The sequence below is a fragment of the Bufo gargarizans genome, chromosome 3 (genome assembly GCF_014858855.1).
Source record: "Bufo gargarizans isolate SCDJY-AF-19 chromosome 3, ASM1485885v1, whole genome shotgun sequence".
Taxonomy (NCBI): Eukaryota; Metazoa; Chordata; class Amphibia; order Anura; family Bufonidae; genus Bufo; species Bufo gargarizans.
The window spans coordinates 290,877,433-290,897,914 of record NC_058082.1 but is presented as its reverse complement, the minus strand read 5'-3'; the positions used below and the strand labels follow the sequence as shown (position 1 = coordinate 290,897,914).

The window sequence follows — 20,482 nt, the reverse complement described above, 5'->3', positions numbered from 1 at the left end:
CTTTTTTCTATGACACAATCTGGCACAATAGAAAACGGGTCCGTCCTCCATTGACTTTCAATGGTGTTCAAGACGGATCCATCTTGGCTGTGTTAAAGATAATACAAACGGATCCGTTCATGACGGATGCATGCGGTTGTATTATCTGAACGGATCAGTCTGTGCAGATCCATGACTGATCCGCACCAAACGCGAGTGTGAAAGTAGCCCAAGTGTCATCTGCAAAAATAGAAATGGTGCTATTGTGGTAAACATACTGAGACTTATTTACTAATCCTGTAGATCAAGGGTGCGCAACCTGTGTCCGGGGGCCACAATACCATTCTGTGCGGCCCCTAACTAGCAACTACATTGCCCATCCGTTATGTGCGGAAGGGAAAAATGTAGGATGGAAACGGCCGGTAACAGTGTTTTGCAGATGCGCGATTTTGTTTTAAACCAAAACTAATAAGGTCGTGTCCATGAGGCCTAATAAGGAAGAGTTTCAGACCTGAAGGGATACCCGTTACATGTGCAACCAGTGTACTTCCATGTAAACGCAAGCGGTAATGTCATTGCACAGGAATAATTCTTGGGATCTGTTTACATTTGTTTCATGGTTATGGATAATTCTTATTGTGATATCAACTTGCATGCGTAATAAATGCAGTAATGATGATTGTATTACAGTAGACCAGCTAAACTGACAGTGGGTGCCCTGATAGGCGACTTTCACACTGGCGTTTTTACTGGATCTGGCAGGATTTAGCAAAAAACGCTTCAGTTACTGATAATACAACCATCTGCATCCGTTATGAATGGAATTGTATTATATTTAATATACCCAAGACGGTTCTGTCATGAACTCCATTGAAAGTCAGTGGGGGACGGATCAGTTTTCTATTGTCAGAGAAAACTGATCCGTCCCCATTCCGTCTTGCTCAGCATCCCAGGACGGAAAGCAAATCGCAGCATGCTGCGGTTTTTTGCTTTCCGGTATGAGAACGGAACGAAATGCATTTTGGAGCATTCCGTTCTGTTCAGTTACGTTTTGTCCCCATTAACAATGAATGCGGTCAAAACGGAAGCGTTTTTTTCCCCGGTATTGAGACCCTATGACGGATCTCAATACCATAAAATATTAACGCTAGTGTGAAAGTAGCCTTAGCATGCTTTATCATTAAAGGGGATTTGTCACTTCAGCAAATGGCATTTATTATTACAGTTCTGCAACTCTGCAAAAGAGATCGAACATATTCCTATTCTTCTCTGTTTTGCACACAATAATAGTCATTTTAATCATAGAACAGGACGTTCCGATCTGCAAAATGTGGAACGAACACGGCCGGTATCTGTTTTTTCTGGATCCGCAATTTGCGGTCCGCAAAAACAGATACGGTTGTGTGAATGAAACCTAAAGGTCTAACAGTGTCAGTTTCCGGTTTGTTTTTGGGTAGCCAACTACTGCTCATGGTACCAGGGATTTGTGCTGGTTTGTATTCATGGTTTTGAATCTGGGAGATGAAAGAGGAAGAAGATACAATACTGACCTTGGTTCTTGGAACTACTGCAGAGCACTTTTCGGTATTTCATCAGTGATCAGCTGGGCAGTCGGCTCTGGCTTTTCCATTCCGTCTGTGAACTTAAGTTTTTCTAAAAGCTGTAGGTCAGGGTCCTGTCATCACCTAATCAGCCACTGCTTGACGCTATATTCTTTTCCAATGCCACGTCTGACACTAGGTCTATATAATGTCCTAGATAAGTACCGTAACATGCACACTAACCGGTTCCTAAGATTTAGAACTTTCTCGTTCATCCAAGGACCTGGGTTAGAGAAGCTGCTGATGACTAATGGCCCCTTCTGTATCACTGCACTTGTACATCATTTATTTCCTCTGTGGTACTCCATTGATGAATCAGTGAAGCTGTAGGGCCCTCTGAATCATAAACTGTGTACAAATTGCACATTGAGGCACAAAAGAAATTGTGGAACCTATTTTTGCTCAAGTGAAGCATTTTTTCTGACATTATGTTACAGATCCCATTTTCCTGAACGAGAAGAAAAGGAGAGACCGTGAAGAGCGACAGAGTATTGTTCTCTGGAGGAAGCCATTCATTACCTTGCAGTATTTTTTCCTTGAAACCTTGATAAACTTGAAGGAGTGGAGCTTAAAGTAAGAGTTCACCACATTTACTAATATTGATTTGCATGTGATTCAGTAACGTATACTATGACAATAGGCCTTTTATTGCATATTTTAATAGTTGTGATATAGTGGATCTCTTCTGATGTAGTTTCTTTAAAGGGGTTCTCCTGGCTTTTAATATTGATCACCTATCCTCAGGATAGGTAATCAATATCAGATTGGTGGGGGTCCAACACCTGGCACCCCGCCAGTTGTCTGTATGAATGGAAGGCGCATGCTGTGTGCACGTGCCGTCTCCCGTCTCTATTCCTGCTACTGCTATGTCTGTGGCAAGGCAGCAGGAAGAGAGAAGGGAGACGGCACATGCACACTGGGCGCTTCATCTCCTCGTACAGCTGACCGGTGGGGGTGAAGTGTTTTGGACCCTGAGGATAGGTCATCTATATTAAAACCCTTTTAAATATACGAGAATAGCAGAACCAGCACCTGCCTAACACATCTCCCCACAGTATTTAAAGGTGGTATTTTTTTTGTACCTCCAAGCTGCCGTAGATTTCTGTTTAGGCACACAGACTGCTGCAGATGTGCCTAATTTATGATGAGGCTCCTCGTCATAAACTAGGTGCACCTACCGGCAGTGCAGGGGAGATAGTAGACTACCTTTTTTTTTAAATGCTGGTATAAATATAAATTAATAATAATGATAAATATTCTCTATTGCATTAGTGTAATGTACTACTAGTGGAACCTGCTTCAAAAACTGCCTAGGGCAGCTCTGCAGACCACCTATTTGTGCCGGTAAAATCATCGGACGAAAGTCTCCATCCAGCATAGTGAGGAGTAGCCCGGTACTTCACTGCCAGTAAACAAACAGACCTTGCCCTGCACTATGTAGTGCAAGGGAATCGGCGGTGTCTGCGCTTGGAATTGCAGCTCAGCCCAATTGACTTAAATAGGGTTGAGCTACAACTAGGCCATGTGACCGATATACGGTGACATGACATGGCCAAAGAAGAGGCCACAGCCCTCACATCCCGGGTATTGGACCTCCACTGATCTGATATTGATAACCTATCAATATAAATTCCTGGATAACCCCTTTAAAACCAGACCCTTCTCTATGAGCTAGAACAGAGATCTGCTGTGTAAGGAGTGCTGATGGGACTAATATGATGGGGAGTGTAAGGGATCGCTAGCTCTCAGGGCTTGGCAGTCACAGACTTCTTCGCAGACAGCGGATTTGAAGTCCAAATAATGATTTATTTTGGCACTTCAGCACAAACATAACAGCAAAATAAACACCTGCCCTTCTGGGCTCTATCTAATACACAATAGTATTCCCTGACTCACCTCTAAGCACAGGTTTACACACAGCATCTCAGGCTCCAAGCCTTTCTGTAGGGTCACTTTCTCTCCCCAGTCATACACAGAGGTTGTCTTATCCCTCCTTGATTATAGCCCACCTGACCTCATCTGTGATCTCCTCAGCTAAAGGTAATACCTGTAGTGTACTATGGCTGTGGACTGAGAGACTCCCACTACCGACCTGTCTCCCAGTTCAAAGAAATACAGCCCATACACCTTTAAACAAACTGTCAAGAACTCCATTAAAAGTCAATGGGAAACGGATCCGTCCCCATTGACTTACATCGTGTGCCAGGACGGATCTGTTTGGCTCAGTTTCGTCAAGCGGACAGCAAAACGCTGCAGGCAACGTTATGGTGTCTGCCTCCTGAGCGGAATGGAGACTTATCAGAGGCAAACTGATGTATTCTGAGCGGATCCTTTTCCACTCAGAATGCATTAGGGCAAAACTGATCCATTTTTGGACCTCTTGTGAGAGCCCATGACAGATGTCACAAACGGAAAGCCAAAACGCGAGTGTGAAAGTAGCCTAAACTGAACCACCTGGTGAAATGCACCCCCCCATAACTCTACCGTGCACTTTATCACAGGAGATACATTTAATACAGGTTTCATATTGTTAGACATATGGTAAGTGAGCAAACAGCGCTAAAGTCTAACAAAGTGTAACTTGGCACCTTCATCAAGTTAAAGTTTCATGCTTGCTGCTTAAAAAATAGATTTAGATGTCTTTTTACCTTTTAGTACTTGATCGTGGTAATATAAGACTTATACAAATGTATTTGTTTGGCATTGACTTTGTAAAGGACATTGTAGATACAGCATTTTAGTGCAGTTCTTAAGCAGCGATTGAGGTGTTCAGGGATTATAACTGGTTTATGTTGAGTGATAGGTGCAATAAATAGGCTTGGCATTGGTGCTTTGTAATTTTAATACCTTATTACATATTAAGTGACAGGGACACTTAAAAAAATAAGCCTCACTGTTTCAGGGTTGTTTGATTTTTAAAGGTCACTTAGTGTGAAATTTTCAAGTGATTTCCTGTAATGACTTCTAACCTGAGATGGAGTATTACCCAATACTAGATAGCCTTCCTTTTGTGAGAATACCTGTAATGTAGATGGAAGAGTCACTAGTAGAGAAGGATTTGGGTGTACTTGTATATTATAGACTAAATAACAGCATCTGCTTCTAAGGCCAGTAGAATACTGTTGTGAATGAAAAGAGGCATGGACTAACAGAAATATACTTTGTTAGGAGGTAATATTATAAGTGAGGTCTCATCTGGAATATGTAGTTCAGAACACCAGTTCATATTAAAGGTAGCTAGAAAAGGCACAAAGAAGAGCAGTTAAACTGATAAAAGACATAGAGGATCATGGTTATGAGGAAAGATTAGAAGAATTAAAGGGATTTTCTGTATATTGATGACCTATCCTCAGGACAGCACCTGGCACCCCTACCGACCAGCTTCCAGCATCAGAACTAGCACTGGTCAGAGTCAGTGCAGCGGCTGTACCGGGTTCCTGCATTCACTTGAATAGTGTCTGAACTGCAGGAACCTGGTATGACCACTACACCTTGAACAGACCTGCCTTTCTGACTCCGTTCAAAGTGCAAGTTCCAGGATTGGAGGCTGCAGGAAACAGCTAATCGGGGATGGGGGGATGCGTCGGACTTCTACCAATCTGATCTGGGAGTTTTTAAACATTGTTATTGCTCACTACACAGCAGACACCCAGTGGCAGAGTCTGTGATGCTGTGATCGGTTGTGACTATGACCTATAAGTGGTCTTTTACTGGGAGTGCATGCTCCCGGGAGACCGAACAATTTCCCCATGCCAAGATCACAGGAGCTGTTCAGTTGCTGTGGCAGCCTTGGGGGTCCTGATGGCTTCAAGGCCTGTCATAGCAAAGTTCCTATCAAGCCCTGAATGTAGTGAATCTCCCATAGGCTGCAATGGTAAATCATCGCTTTGATCAGACAATTGCTTGTTAAAGTTCCCTAGGGGGCCTAAAAATAAACAGAAAAAAAGTGAAGATACATTTATTATAAATATATTTAAAAAAAATCAAATCAGTCTTTCCCCATTTTACAAATAAAAATCACTGGTATTACCCAAAATGCTGAGCTATTAACAAATAAAAGTATTTGATATGATAACAGAAAAAAAAATCAAAACAGATTTGAGTTTTTTTGGTAGCTATACCTCCCAAACAATTAAATGAAATTTACATAATTTACATATTCCAAAATTATATCACAAAAAATTACAGATTGCCCCGCAAAAAATTGTTCCCTCTGCAAAAGTAAATATTAAGTATTAAACCTCAAGTAAAACTACAAAATGTGGTATCACTGTAATTATACTGACCCACAAAAGTAAGTTTTAACATATATTAAAACAAAAGCCATAAAACTATGTCAGAATTGCATTTCTTTTCCCAATTCCACCCTATTTGGATTTTTTACCAGCTCTCCACTACATTGTATGTAATATTAATTAGTGCCATTAGAAAGGACAATATGTCCTGCAAAAATAAAACCTCATATGGCTTTGTAAAAGAAAAATGAAAAACGTTATGGCTCTGGAAAGGCAGGGAGTAAAAAACGTAAAAATTGAAAATTGCTGAGGTAGGAGTTAAAGGGATTCTGTTGCCTCGTTTTAGGTTATAAGATGCGGACATGCACGGCTAGATCGCCGCTAGCATGTCCGCAATATACCTGTCCCATAGGGCTGTGTGCTTTTATTTAGTTAAAAAAATTATTTTAGAGATATGTAAATGAGCTTTGTAAGGAGCCAAAGGGGCTGTACTAACCTTCTTAGAGCCCAGCCACGCCCCCTGTGAAGGAACCCAGCACCGCATGCGTCCTCAGGGAAGGAACTGCGCATGCGCAAGCTCGCGCATAGCGAGATTACGGCAATTTAACTCTGAAGAAAGGAGGAGATTCGGAGGACGCATGCGGTGCTGGGTTCCTTCACAGGGGGCGTGGCTGGGCTCTAAGAAGGTTAGTACAGCCCCTTGGGCTCCTTACAAAGCTCATTTACATATCTCTAAAATCATTTTTTAAGCTAAATAAAAGCACACGGCCCTATAGGACAGGTATATTGCGGACATGCTAACGGCGATCTAGCCGTGCATGTCCGCATCTCTATAACCTAAAACGAGGTGACAGAATCCATTTAAATTTATTTAGCCTAGATTAATTTGTATAATTATGTTAATGGTCCATAAAAATGATGGTGAAAATCTTTTCTGTCAATCTGGAGAAAGAAAGGTTCAATATTTAGGCAAGCCTTCTTCATCATAAGAACTGTGGACTAGACACCTGAGGAGTTGTCACAGCAGGAACAGTTGACTGCTTAAAGAGGACCTTTCATCTGGCAAAAAATTCTGAACGAAGTATCATATGTAGAGCAGCGCCCAGGAATCTCACTGCACTTACCATTATCCCTGGGCGCCACTCCGTTCTCCCGCTATGTCCTCCGGTATCTTCGGGGACTTGGTTATACTGGGCAGAGTCTGCCGTTGTTCTCCTGGGCGTCTCCATCTCCCAGGCTGTTTCGCTGGCCAATCGCAAGCACAGAGCTTACAGCCTGGGAGAAAAAAACCTCCACCTCCACAAATCTGTCACCAGATTTCTGCTGCTCTCACTTCAGCGCCTGCCAATGAGTTTTGATATTCATGAGCTTTCGGCTCTCCCCGCCCATTTACCAGCATTTTGCTAAGGGGATTTGTCACTAGTTTATGTTGCCATTAGTTAGGACACCATCAAACTAGTGATGGATTTCCTTAAAAAAAAAAAAATTTGATGAGGTTTTAGAATAAAGTTATATTAGTCATGGAAATCTATAGAATTATTGTTTGAATGTTGATTTGGACTGGTTGCCAATTACGGTAAGAAGGGAATTATTTGTTTAGGGCAGATTGGTTAATGCATTATGAGTAGAGATGAGCGAATTTCATGTTATGAAATTAATTCACGCTTCGTTTGGTGGTAAAGTAGAATTGCGTTTATGGATTCCGTTACCACAGACCATAACGCAATTCTACGATGGAATGAATAAAGGAATGGCTCTAAAGGCATTCCGTTATGCATTCCGTCATAGAATTGCGTTATGGTCTGTGGTAACGGAATCCATAACGCAATAATGCTTTTAAAGCGCTATTCATTCCATAGCGCTGTACATATGAAAAGGGGTATACATACATAATACAAGACGAGTTACAGACTGGTAGAGAAGGAGAGAGGGCCCTGCCCATGAGGGCTTACAATCTACATGGTATGGGAGGAGGACACAGTAGGTGAGGGATCTCTAATTATGGGTTTCCGACCTTCCTCAGAAGCTTCGATGGAAACTGTTTTTTTAACATTTAGCCATACCCCATCGATTTACTTCTTCTCTCATTCCAATTGAACTTGATGGACATTTGACTTTTCAACTGTGCTATGTAACATGACTCTCTATTGCATTTTTGAAGCATATAATGATAACTGTTGAATGCTACTTAAAGTGACATTAGCAGTGCTATTGTTAGCATCATATAGACTTAGGGGGTACTGACTGGCGCTCACACCAGAAGACTTCTCCAATTTATATTATGAAAACTGCAACCCAAAAACCATTTATTTATCGCAAAGTGCCAACATGGCAATTTAACCTAAATACTACAGTCCAGTATAGTATATCATCCATGTACTCCATCATTTAGCTTTAATAGCTGCCTGCATTCAGTGCGCTGCATGTGTCGTTCATAGTGCGCTCTGTGCTGATGAATGGCAGGCAAAGTCTAAGGCATATTGGTAGACTATAAACTTTTCCCAGGGTGTGGGTGCCCACAGAGAGGGCTCAGAGTGCCGCTGCTGGCACCCGTGCCATAGGTTCGCCACCACTGCCCTATATCAAGATGTGCATAATTGTTAGGCAAAATGGGCCAAAAAAAAAAACCGCAGGTTGCTAGAAGAGAAAGAATGGTGCTATCTGCAGGGCTGCATTGAAGGAGACTCCTGGATAAGCATACCAGAAGACTTTATTTGTTGTAAAACAACACGTTTCGTGGTTGAACCAACCCCTTCATCGGGTAAGAAGGGGCAAAAAGAGCTTTAACTGACTCTTGAAATTGCTAAGGCTACTTTCACACTAGCGGCAGGACGGATCCGACAGGCTGTTCACCCTGTCGGATCCGTCCTGTCGCTATTTCGCCGTGCTGCCGGACCGCTGCTCTGTCCCCATTGACTATAATAGGGACGGGGCGGAGCTCGGCAGTGCACGGCGAAAGGCCACCGGACTAAAAGTACTGCATGTCTGACTTTTTAGTCCGGCGACCTCTCACCGCGAACTACTGTGCTGCGCCGGAGCTACGCCCCCGTCCCCATTCTAGTCAATGGGGACGGAGTGGTGGTCCGGCGGCTCGGCGAAATAGCGGCAGGACGGATCCGACAGGGTGAACAGCCTGTCAGATCCGTCCTGCCGCTAGTGTGAAAGTACTCTAAGATATTGGAGTGTGATCACAGAACCATCAAACATTTTGAGGGTCACAAGAAATGTGCTGAGAAAAAAAAGACTCAAATTAACTGCCAAAAATTTGAGAATAATCAAACATGAGTTGACCATGAACCCATTATCCTCCAGTGCTGTCATATTCCAGAACTGTCACCTCCCTGGCGTTCCCAGAAGTACAAGGTGTTCAGTGCTCAGAGACATGTCTAAGTTGAGGAAGCCTGAAACCCAACCACCACTTAACAAGACACTTAAGTTGAACAGTCAAGTCTGGGCCTAGAAATATCTGATACAGATTTTTCAAAGGTTTTACGGATTGATGAGATGAGGGACTCTTGATAGACCAGATGGATGGACTCTTGGCTGGATCAGTAACTGGCACAGAGCTCCGCTTTGAGTTAGGGTACTGCCATGTGCTGGTATTATTAGAGCTGAACTAGTTGGACCTTTTCGTGTTGAAAATGGAAGGCTTATGTTGAAAAGAAGGAGGGCTATATTGGTCGCAGATTTTTTTATTTTTTTATTTTTTTGGGAATGTCAGAAATGTTTATTTGTAAAAAAGTTTTTGGTTTGTTATTCTAACTTTAACAGATGGTAATAATCAAGTGAGATGGGAAAATATCCCACTATGCACGCTAATAGTTGCCCAATAATTAGGCACAGATAGATAGATATTCCCCAAAGAAAACCAAAACCTCCCTTTTACTTTCTTAACCACTTCCAGACCGGGCCATTTACCCCCTACCTGATCAGGCCTAATTTTGCAAACCACTTTATGTGGTAATAACTTTGGAACGCTTTTAGTTATCCAAGCCATTCTGAGAATGTTTTCTCATGACACGTTATACTTTATGTTAATGGTAAATTTGAGTCAATATGTTTTACCTTTTATTTATAAAAAAAATCCCAAAGTTAACAAAAATTTTAAAAAATTCACTGTTTTCTAAATTTGAATCTCTCTGCTTTTAAGACAGATAGTGATGCCTCATAAAATATTAATTAACATTCCCATATGTATACTTTATGTTGGCATCATTTTAGTAATGTAATTTTAATGTTTGAGGACGTTAGAAGGTTTAGAATTTTAGAAGTAATTTTTGAAATTTTTTAAGAAAATTTCCAGTCAACTTTTTTAAGGACCAGTTCAGTTCTGATGTCACTTTGTGGGGCTTACATAATAGAACCAACCGATAAATGACCACATTTTAGAAACGACACCCCTCCAGCTATTCAAAACTGGTTTTAGAAATGTTGTCAACCCTTTTAGGTATTCCACAGGAATGAAAGCAAAATTGCAGATTTTCCATTGTAATCAAATTTTTTTTTTTTTCCTGGAACACATCAGCGGTTAAAGGATAACTGTCATATTTTTATTTATTTTTTGCTAAAGTGTAGGGCAAGTGATAGGTAACAATTTTGCAATAGACTTTATTTAGCCAAAACGTTTATTTTTGGTAGAAAACTATGGCTTCTGCCTCGTGCTTCCCTGGGAGACAGAAGGCTGGGCACAGGAGTCTTAGGAGTTAAAATTACATTTATATTCCCCCTTTCTATGCAATGTAATGCTCCGTTACATTCACTGACCTGCGATCCCTGTGATAATAATTAATGAATTAGCCGCCGGCTCACTGCTCACAGTGCTTCTACTTCTGGTGGCTGATATACGAATTATTATCACAGGGATCGCAGGTCAGTAAATGTAACTGAGCATTAGATTGCATAGAAAGGGGGAATATACATGTAATTTTAACTCCTAAGATTCCTGTGCCCAGCCTTCTGTCTCCCAGGGAAGCACGGGAGGCAGAAGCATAGCGTCTGGCTGCACAGCCCGTCTTTTCTAATCGGAGACGGATGGCCCTTAGCAATGCTTTTTTGAAGAGTGCTGCTAAGGGCCATTTCAGCCCCAGTTTTCTACCAAAAAGAAACATTTTGGCTAAATAAAGTCTATTGCAAAATTGTTACCTATCACTTGCCCTAGACTTTAGCAAAAAAATAAAAAAAAATGACAGTTATACTTTTAACAACAAAACAAACCTCAATTTTTTTTTTTTACAGTTCTCTTGATGGAGTAGGTCTTGTGATATTTTTATGGATCCGGTCATTACGGATGCAACAATACCAAATTTGTCTAGTTGTGTGTTTTTATTTTATTTTTACGTTTTACACAATAAAAACATTTTTAGAGAAAAAAATCATGTTTTTGTGTTGCCATTTTCTTAGAGCCATATCTTTTTCATTTTTCTGGCTATAGTATTGTGTGAGGGCTTGTTTTCTGCGGGACGAGGTGACATTTGTATGGCTACCATTTTGGAGTACATATGACTTTATGATTGATTGATATATTATGTTTTTTGTGAGGTGACTAAGAAAAGCTGTTTTGGCAAAAATTGTATTAGTTTTTTTTAAAACCGTTCACTTGATAGGGTAGATCATGTGATATTTGTTATGGATGCGGCGATACCAAATATGGCTTTTTATTTTTTCATTTTACATAATAAGAGCATTTTTAGAAAAAAAAAATCATGTTTTTGTGTTGCAATTTTCTTTATTTTTCTTTATTTTTTAAAAAAATATTCTGGCTATGGTCTTGTGTGGGGGCTCATTTTTTGCGCGATGAGGTGATGTTTTTATTGCTACAATTTTGATGTACATACGACTTTTTGATTGATTAACATTATGTTTTTCGGAAGGTGAGCTGTTTTGGTGTAATGTTTATTTTTTTTTTTTACAACGTTCACCTGATGGGGTAGATCGTATAATATTATTATAGATCTGGTCATTGCGGACATGGTGATACCAAATGTGTCTTTTTTTTTTTTTTTTTCTTGTATTTTTAACATTTTTTTAAATAACGGATTTGGGGGGAAATTTTTTTTAAACTTTCTTTTTTTCTTTTATTTTTTTTACACTTTGTGTCCCCCATAAGGTCATACAAGACCTCTGGGGGACATTTTTTTATTTAACAATTGAGCTCTCCTGTAACTGGGGCTTACATAGTAGCCCCAGTTACAGTTGAAATACACTCCCCAGAGAGGCTGTACAGCACAATACAGTGCTGTACAGCCTCAGTGCGGGGCTGATCGTGGTCTATGGAAGACCCAGCAGCTCACATGACCACCGGGTCGGGACAGGAATCGACAGAACACTTCCTCAGCTGTATACACAGCGCTCGTTCAGCACTGTGTATACAGCGATTTAAAAGGCAGGGACACCCAGGAACGGTCCCTGCCTTTTCCCTGGGGTTCCCTGCTTTCACTGACAGCCAGCCCCACGCTCGGCAGCTGCACGATTCAGAGATGGCAGCTGCACACTAAAGGACATTCAGAAACGTCCGATCAGAGATAAATCCAACCGTCCAGGACGTTTATAGTCAGTGGGCGGTCAGGAAGTGGTTAAAGGGAACCTGTCACCTGGATTTTGTGTATAGAGCTGAGGACATGGGCTGCTAGATGGCCGCTAGCATATCCGCAATACCCAGTCCCCATAGCTCTGTATGCTTTTATTGTGTACAAAAAACGATTAGATACATATGCAAATTAACCTGAGATGAGTCATTGCTTGAAAATATGACTCTTCCCTGGTCACACAAGTAAGATATGACTCTTTTTATGTTCGTTTGCATAAAAGGCGGGAAGTACAAAAATGCATAATACTTATTGAATTTGTCTGCAAATTAAATTAAGTGTAATTGATATGTTTAGGGTAACACAATGAGCATTTAGAAACGCTCAGTGAGGGTAGCATAGTAGAGGTGACAGGTTCCCTTTAAATATTTCAGAATTAAAGTTTATTAACATTTTGGATTGACTGACAGCACTGTAGTTGTTCAATAATAAAATGAATCCTCAAAAACACAACTTGCCTAATAATTGTTAACACAGTGTACTGCTTACTGGGAGTTTGAGCTTCTAGACTTTACTTCATAGGAGCAACTTTGTGGTTGGACTTTGGATCCTTCAGAGGGCGCTAGAAACTGAACGGCTCCCTCAATCTCGGCCCGGGAGCACAGCAAAGACCTCCTCAAGTGCTTTAGTCGCAATTGACAACAGCATCTGAGCAGTTAAAAGACTGTGATCTGAATTATTGCCAATCATGGACTTTTCCTCCGGGTGTCTGCTGTGTAACCTCTGAACATTGAGAATGGTTCCAAGAACTTTTTAATTTCACTTTGATTTATAAACAGCAGTAGCTCTACATGATTTCATTCTCTCCCATAGATTATGGCACCGTCGTGGGATGGTAGGCTCACTATTGCTCCTGCTTTCAGTTCTTACAATAGCGTATTATATTGAAGGAGAACATCAAAAGGTAGGCTGCTTCTTTTCATGTTCGTCACTAGAGTTGTAGTATCAAAGAGACATACATTAGTGAATGTTGTTACTTGTCACAAGCTTTTCTATTTGTACTATATCTTTGTTACATCATGCTTTCTTATACATACAAATTTAAAGGGAAGGGCAATCTGCTGACAGGACTAGGTAGGGGCTGGGAAGAACAGTACAAAAATATATTTTATGGAGCTTTTATTATCAGGGGTATGATGAATATGAAATTTTATTCTGCCACTATTCCTACAAGTGCTCTGGAGGTGGTGCTTCATTGTGACATGATCGCTGCATTGAGCTGCTTCCAAAGTCCCTCCCCACTGCTCTTCACAGTGACACTCCTCCCCTAGGGCACTTAAGAGTATAAGGCTAGGTCTACACGACGACATTTGTCGCGCGACATTTTGTTGCACTAATGTTGCGCGACAGTTTTTATAATGGCAGTCTATGGTGTCGCACTGCAACATGCGACATACTGCGACGCGACAGTGCCGGAAAATCAATTCGAGATGGATTTTTCTGCGACTGTCGCAGTCGCAGCATGTCGCATGTTGCAGTGCGACACCATAGACTGCCATTATAAAAATTGTCGCGCGACATTAGTGCAACAAAATGTTGCGCGACAAATGTTGCGCCCTATTTGTCGCGCAACTTTTTGTCGCGCAACAAATGTCGTTGTGTAGACCTAGCCTAAGATGACAGAGTTAAACCTTCATATTCACACTACTCTTGATGAGAAAAGCTATTTTTTTGTATTTCTCTCCCCATAACCCTACCTATTGCGGTCTTCTATCACTTTCACTTTTTTATTTTATTTGCTTCCATAATTTTTGAAGAAAAAAAAATCCCATCTGTTTTCATCACATTTTTTGTTATTTAATAGATGTTTCGACACGTTGGGATTAGAGGCAAGGAGGTGTTACTACATTCTGGGACAGTGTCCAGTTAATGCTGTCAATGACAGGCTGTGTAGAGGCACACCCTTTAATAAGGGGAATGATAACCTCCAATTGTAAATTTATTCTTAAAATAAGAAGAGGAATAACAGATGAACAGAGTTAGAAAAAAAGAGAACACAAAGATTTACTAAAACAGGCATATCTAGAGAGGACAGGTCCTATGTAATGAGAATCTGTGATCACATGGTACATGATCTGAGGGCAGCATAAAATAGTGACGGAGAACCTGATTCAATCAATGTATAGCTTACTGGTCTTGGGTCTCTTTCACATGAACGTGTCCCTTGCGGGTATCGCACTCTGTGTGAGAGAGCGATCATGCAGTCTGGACTAGAGAAGCGCACGGCATTATCATGATTGCTAATACTATGTGCCTCTGCCTGACCTTTCTGTAATGAAATCATACCAACAGCTTTGTCGGTATGGTTCCAGTACAGAAAGTTCATACAGATGCACCCAGCATTATCGGTCATGATAATGCCGTGCGTTTCTGTAGTCCAGAACGCACGATCCATCTCACACGGATCGTGATTCCCATATGTGAAAGAGCCCTTAGTCAGCCATAGTGGGAGCAGTGAATGTAGTCCTCGATAGTCGGGAGCCCAGATGCCGCTCACTGACAACTTTCTACCCATACTGTGCATACAGAGCAAGTTGTTCATTGGAATATCGAGGACTACTCTGATGCCCACAACAGTACACAGACTTACATCCTCTGCTATTTTAATAAAACTACACCCAGACCGTAAATTATACATATGGAGTCAGGGTTTCGGTCTTCCGTTTATGCTATCCTTGGATCAGGCAGCATGAACCTGGTGATAGATTTGCCCTTATAATAATTATTAAACATAAATCTGTACATTATCTTAATTGTTTAATAAATATGGTAAAAAGTTTAATAAGCCAAGGGAACTTCTGAGGGCATAAAACAAAAAGCCCAGTGGTCCATGTTTGCTGGAATTGCTAAAATACTTACAAAATGTCTTTCTCTTGCAGTATGTACAGTATGTTGAAAAGAAATTTTTATGGTGTGCCTACTGGGTAGGCTTAGGCATTCTGTCCTCTGTGGGACTAGGAACAGGTCTACACACCTTCCTTCTATATTTGGTAAGCTATGCATGTATCATCGTATTATTTCACTGTTTGCTTATTCTTGTGGTATATGAACCCACCAAAGAAAAGTTTCTCTTTATAGGGGAAATCTTCCATACTGGTGATTATTTATAACAAAAGGTAACCATATACCACATATACACCATTAGCACTGACTTTTGCTAGGTGGTCTAATTCAAACCATGAAAAATAGCCTGTCTTGTACATTAGCACTACATATTAGAGCAGGGAGCCTCTGCCAACCCCACATTCACCAATCTGAGTGTGAGATGATGTAGCATAAAGCATATGATTCCTCTACTCCAAGTTCGTCATATCAGTAATAGGAGCTCTTTCTGGTTATGTAAATTCATTTTCTTAGACAAACTGTGCCATTTAAAGGCTATAGACACATTTGGGTTTTATTAATGCATTCTACTCATTTTGGGCGTAAAATCATTTTCTCAATGGGCCTTTATTAGAAACTAGACATTAAGCCCGTTACAATAACGGGCACTAGAACATTAATGCATAAACATTAGTAGGACCATTCTATATTAAATGGCACTGACTGGTGGCCGAGACTGTTGGCTGTGGCTGAGACTGCTGGCACTGCGACTGCTGGCACTGACTGGTGGCTGAGACTGCTGGCACTGACTTTTGGTTGGTGGCACTGACTGGTGGCTGAGACTGCTGGCACTGTGACTGGTTGATGTGGCTCGTGGCACTGTGACTGGTGGCTGTGGCTGGTGGATGAGACTGCTGGCACTGTGACTGGTGGCTGAGGCGGCTGCCACTGACTGGTGGCTGAGGCGGCTGCCACTGACTGGTGGCTGAGGCGGCTGCCACTGACTGGTGGCTGAGGCGGCTGCCACTGACTGGTGGCTGAGGCGGCTGCCACTGACTGGTGGCTGAGGCGGCTGCCACTGACTGGTGGCTGAGGCGGCTGCCACTGACTGGTGGCTGAGGCGGCTGCCACTGACTGGTGGCTGAGGCGGCTGCCACTGACTGGTGGCTGAGGCGGCTGCCACTGACTGGTGGCTGAGGCGGCTGCCACTGACTGGTGGCTGTGGCTGGTGGCAGCAGCGGCTGTCTATGGCTGAGAGTGCTGAGACTGTGCGGCTGTGTAATGCACGAACAGTAATGGTGGCGCTCCGACGTGGAGGGCACACCATAACCTGCGAGTGGCGGCTGTGATTGGCCGGCGCAGGTGCGAGCTGTATGCAGAGCGCCGTGTAATGATTGGTCTGTGCACCGTGCGCGGTTGCGTGTGGAGCGGCGGTGATTGTGCGGCACACTGTTGTTGGTGGTGCAGGCGTCACGTGGAGCGCCGTGTGTTGCCGGAAAAGAACTGGAAAAGATCAGTTTCATACCCATGCATTCTGAATGGAGAGAAATCTGTTCAGGATGTCTTCAGTTCAGTCACTGAACGGCGTTTTGGACAGAGGAAATACTGCAGCATGCTGCGGTATTATCTCCGTCCAAAATTCTGGATTAGTTGCCAGAAACATTGAAATGTATTAGTGCCATATCCGGCATTAAAAATACCACAATGCCGGATCCGTCCTTCTGGTCTGCGCAGACCGGTAAAAATGTGAACAAAATATATAACGGATCCGTTTCTCTGGATGACATCCGGAGAGACGGATCCGTTCTTGCAATGCATTTGTAAGACGGATCCGCATCCGGATCCATCTACAAATGCTGTCTATTTGCATGCAGATTGCCGGATCCGGCAGGCAGGTCCGGCGACGGAACTGCTTGCCGGATCACTCTGCCACAAGTGTGAAAGTAGCCTTAGTCGGCAAATAAACTGAAATCTGTAGAACAAAAAATGTTTTTAATAAAGACCAGTTGAGTAGAATGCAATACTAAAACTTTGCCCCTAAAGGTGTCTATAGCCTTTATAGGGGGTATTCTCCCACTACCAGTTTAACCAAAGCTTCTCTTATAACAAATGAAAAAAATTAAAAAATAAATAAATAAAAAATAAAATGGTGCTACATGATGCCTTTGTTATGGTGCAGAACATCTTAAATCCCACTTATTGTATCACTATGATAAGGGATAGCATCAAATTTGTGGATAAACACGACTTTGTTGCAGAGTTAGCTCAGTAAATTTTTTTTTTTTTTATGTCTTAAAAATACAATAAAAACAATATGAAAAAGACAAAAAGTAAACAGCCACCAATATTTAATAGCAAAGTTTATTAATTTCCCTTGGCATTACATATCAACTAGTAGAGATCTTGAAAAAGAAATAGTTCTACTTACATAAGACTAAATAACCCTTGGGAAGAGATTTGTGTTTCCCTTTACTGTGTAAAGATGCATTTTTGTAATGGGTTTCAGAGAGTGCTGCTTTTATACAATATACCTGGTGAAACATTCCGAAAAGCATTTGGACTTTGATGATGTTTCTAGATTAACTGGACCTCCAGAAAATACCAGCTCACTGCCTGGCAGCGTGGAGGCAACTCCCAGTGGAGCTATGTCAGTCCTGTTGCATCATGATTTCCTGCAGAATAAACTATTAATAATCTGCTCTTGTTAAACATGGATCTGATGAGAGATCACATTAGCTTCCTCTAACATGTCCCATCTCTGACACGTATATTTAAATCTGGATGGCTGTTAGGGAGTGGAGTGCTATTTTCCAATGGAGCAGTCTTCAGGGACCTTCTATGTACTGTATACATAAACCATTTTATCTGATGTTTGATTGTTTCCATATTTTTAGTCTGTATACAGTGGGGATTTACCTTCCTCATCGTCAGTTGTGGTCTTTTATAACCTATAACCTTCTCTGTTTTGCATACTAAAGTACAAGTTTAGGTGCATTCATTCACTCAGTGCCCAGGACAGCACAAATTATTATCTCAACCCTTACTGTTTCACAGTAAAAATAAAAATCTAATCTGATACAAAATACAATTTGCATGCTGTCCTGTTCAGTGAGGAGCCTTAGGGCTCTTTCACATCTGCGTTCTTTTCTTCCGGCATAGAGTTCCGTCGTTGGGGCTCTATGCCGGAAGAATACTGATCAGGATTATCCTAATGCATTCTGAATGGACAGTCCGTCCTTCAGGATGCATCAGGATGTCTTCCGTTCCGGAACGGAACGTTTTTTGTCCGCAGCAAATAGCGCAGCATGCTGCGCTTTTTGCTCCGGCCAAAAATCCGGAACACTTGCCGCAAGCCCGGATCCGGAATGAATGCCCATTGAAAGGCATTGATCCGGATCCGGCCTTAAGCTAAACGTCGTTTCGGCGCATTGCCGGATGCGACGTTTAGCTTTTTCTCAATGGTTACCATGGCTGCCGGGAAGCTAAAGTCCTGGCAGCCATGGTAAATGTAGTGGGGAGCGGGGAGCAGCATACTTACCATCCGTGCGGCTCCCGGGGCGCTCCAGAGTGACGTCAGGGCGCCCCAAGCGCATGGATGACGTGATCGCATGGATCACATGATCCATGCGCATGGGGCGCTCTGACGTCACTCTGGAGCGCCCCGGGAGCCGCGCGGACTGTAAGTATACCGCTCCCCGCTCCTACGGATCCGTCTTCAAATGCTTTCAGTACACTTGCGTTTTTCCGGATCCGGCGTGTAATTCCGGCAAGTGGAGTACACGCCGGATCCGGACAACGCAAGTGTGAAAGAGGCCTTAGCTAGCACCTGTATGAACTTGTAAAATATAAATCTGTAGATAGCTTGGTATATTAATACAACAGTGCCACCTAGTGAGCTGTACTGGTACTGCTTATTATGTATTTATTTAACCGCCTCCGGACCGCCTAACGCAGGATCGCGGTCCGGAGGCGGCAGCGCTGCGCAGAGTCACGCATATAGTTGGTATAATGTGCCACAATATGGTATTGTTGGCCCTACCTTCCATCAATTTGGACCAGACTACAAAATGGGTCCACTTTTAGTATTTTTTTTCCAGGGCCACTTTAATGCCAGTCAGCCCCTGTCCAGTACATTCAAAAAGTAACCACCCACAGAAGTCTAATTGGTGGGAAAATACACCAGTAAGGGTCTATTCACACGTCTGTATGTGTTTTGCGGACCCACAAATTGCGGATCCACAAAACACGAACAATGCCAATGTGCGTTCCGCATTTTGCGGGCCGTACATCGCAGGCACTTTTATAGAAAATGCCCTTTCTTGTCCGCAATTGTGGACAAGAATAGGACATGTTCTATTTTTTTGCGTAACGGAAGAGCGGATCCGCAAATGCAGATGTGGACAGCACATTCCGGACCCATTGAAAATGAATGAGTCCGCACCTGTTCCGCAAAATTGCGGAACGGATGTGGACCCATTTTGCAGATGTGTGAATGGACCCTAAACAATTCAAATGAGGGTGTAAACTACATTAAAACATGACCTTTGTATAAAAAAAAATAATAATAATATCAATTCAACCATACCATTGATACAGTGATTATCCTCAATGGTGCCAAATCCCTATGATAATTTGGAGATCATTACTGGCACCCAGAAATCGGCAAAAGGGTACTTGTCGGCACCCACAACCAGCAGATAAGGAAATAAAACCAGTACTATCCTACTGCATCTTGTGTTCTGGTGAGGTGTCCTGGTGGTTCTGAGCACATCTGTAAGGGGTTAAAACATGTAGATTAAAAGGGTTCTCCAGGAATTATTTAAGATGGCTACAAATAACCTGTCCTAGAATGTGAGTAGGACTGGTTGCCTCCACTTGTACAGCTGCCTAAGGACCTCACTACACATTATGCTTTAGCATTTGCATATACTACATATTGGTGAGTGTTCCTGTCAGGCTGCTCAGCAATAATGATATATCGTAGGCAGGATCGCATCATTAACCTCTATTGTAGGGCAGTGTAGATTATACTGAGGCCTCTTTGGGCAGCTCTGCAAGTGGAAGCAGCCAGTCTTGCTCCCATTCTAGGACGAGGTGCTTGTGGGCATTTTAAATAATTCCCGAAGAACCACTTTAATGGGCAAAATCGAACTGTATTATGCCCTCTGTGGATGCGACTTTGGCCCTAATCAGCTTAACCACAGAGCACTCTCCCTGAGAAGGATGACCCCATCCGAAACCTGACGCTTATGCTACAAAC

The 20,482-nt window shown here is 42.2% G+C and overlaps 1 protein-coding gene across 2 annotated transcripts in view; it reads left to right on the top strand.

The window, feature by feature from the left end:
- VMP1 (vacuole membrane protein 1) overlaps positions 1-20,482 on the top strand; it is a 154,993-nt gene that overhangs the window by 22,824 nt on the left and 111,687 nt on the right. Inside the window, exons 4-6 of one of the 2 annotated variants that reach the window (XM_044286305.1) lie at positions 2,018-2,153; positions 13,213-13,303; positions 15,279-15,389. In XM_044286305.1, coding sequence (XP_044142240.1) covers positions 2,018-2,153; positions 13,213-13,303; positions 15,279-15,389 — 338 coding nt within the window. Of the gene's footprint in view, positions 1-2,017; positions 2,154-10,635; positions 10,685-13,212; positions 13,304-15,278; positions 15,390-20,482 lie in introns of those variants that run through there. The other variant, XM_044286306.1, reaches the window with a different exon arrangement.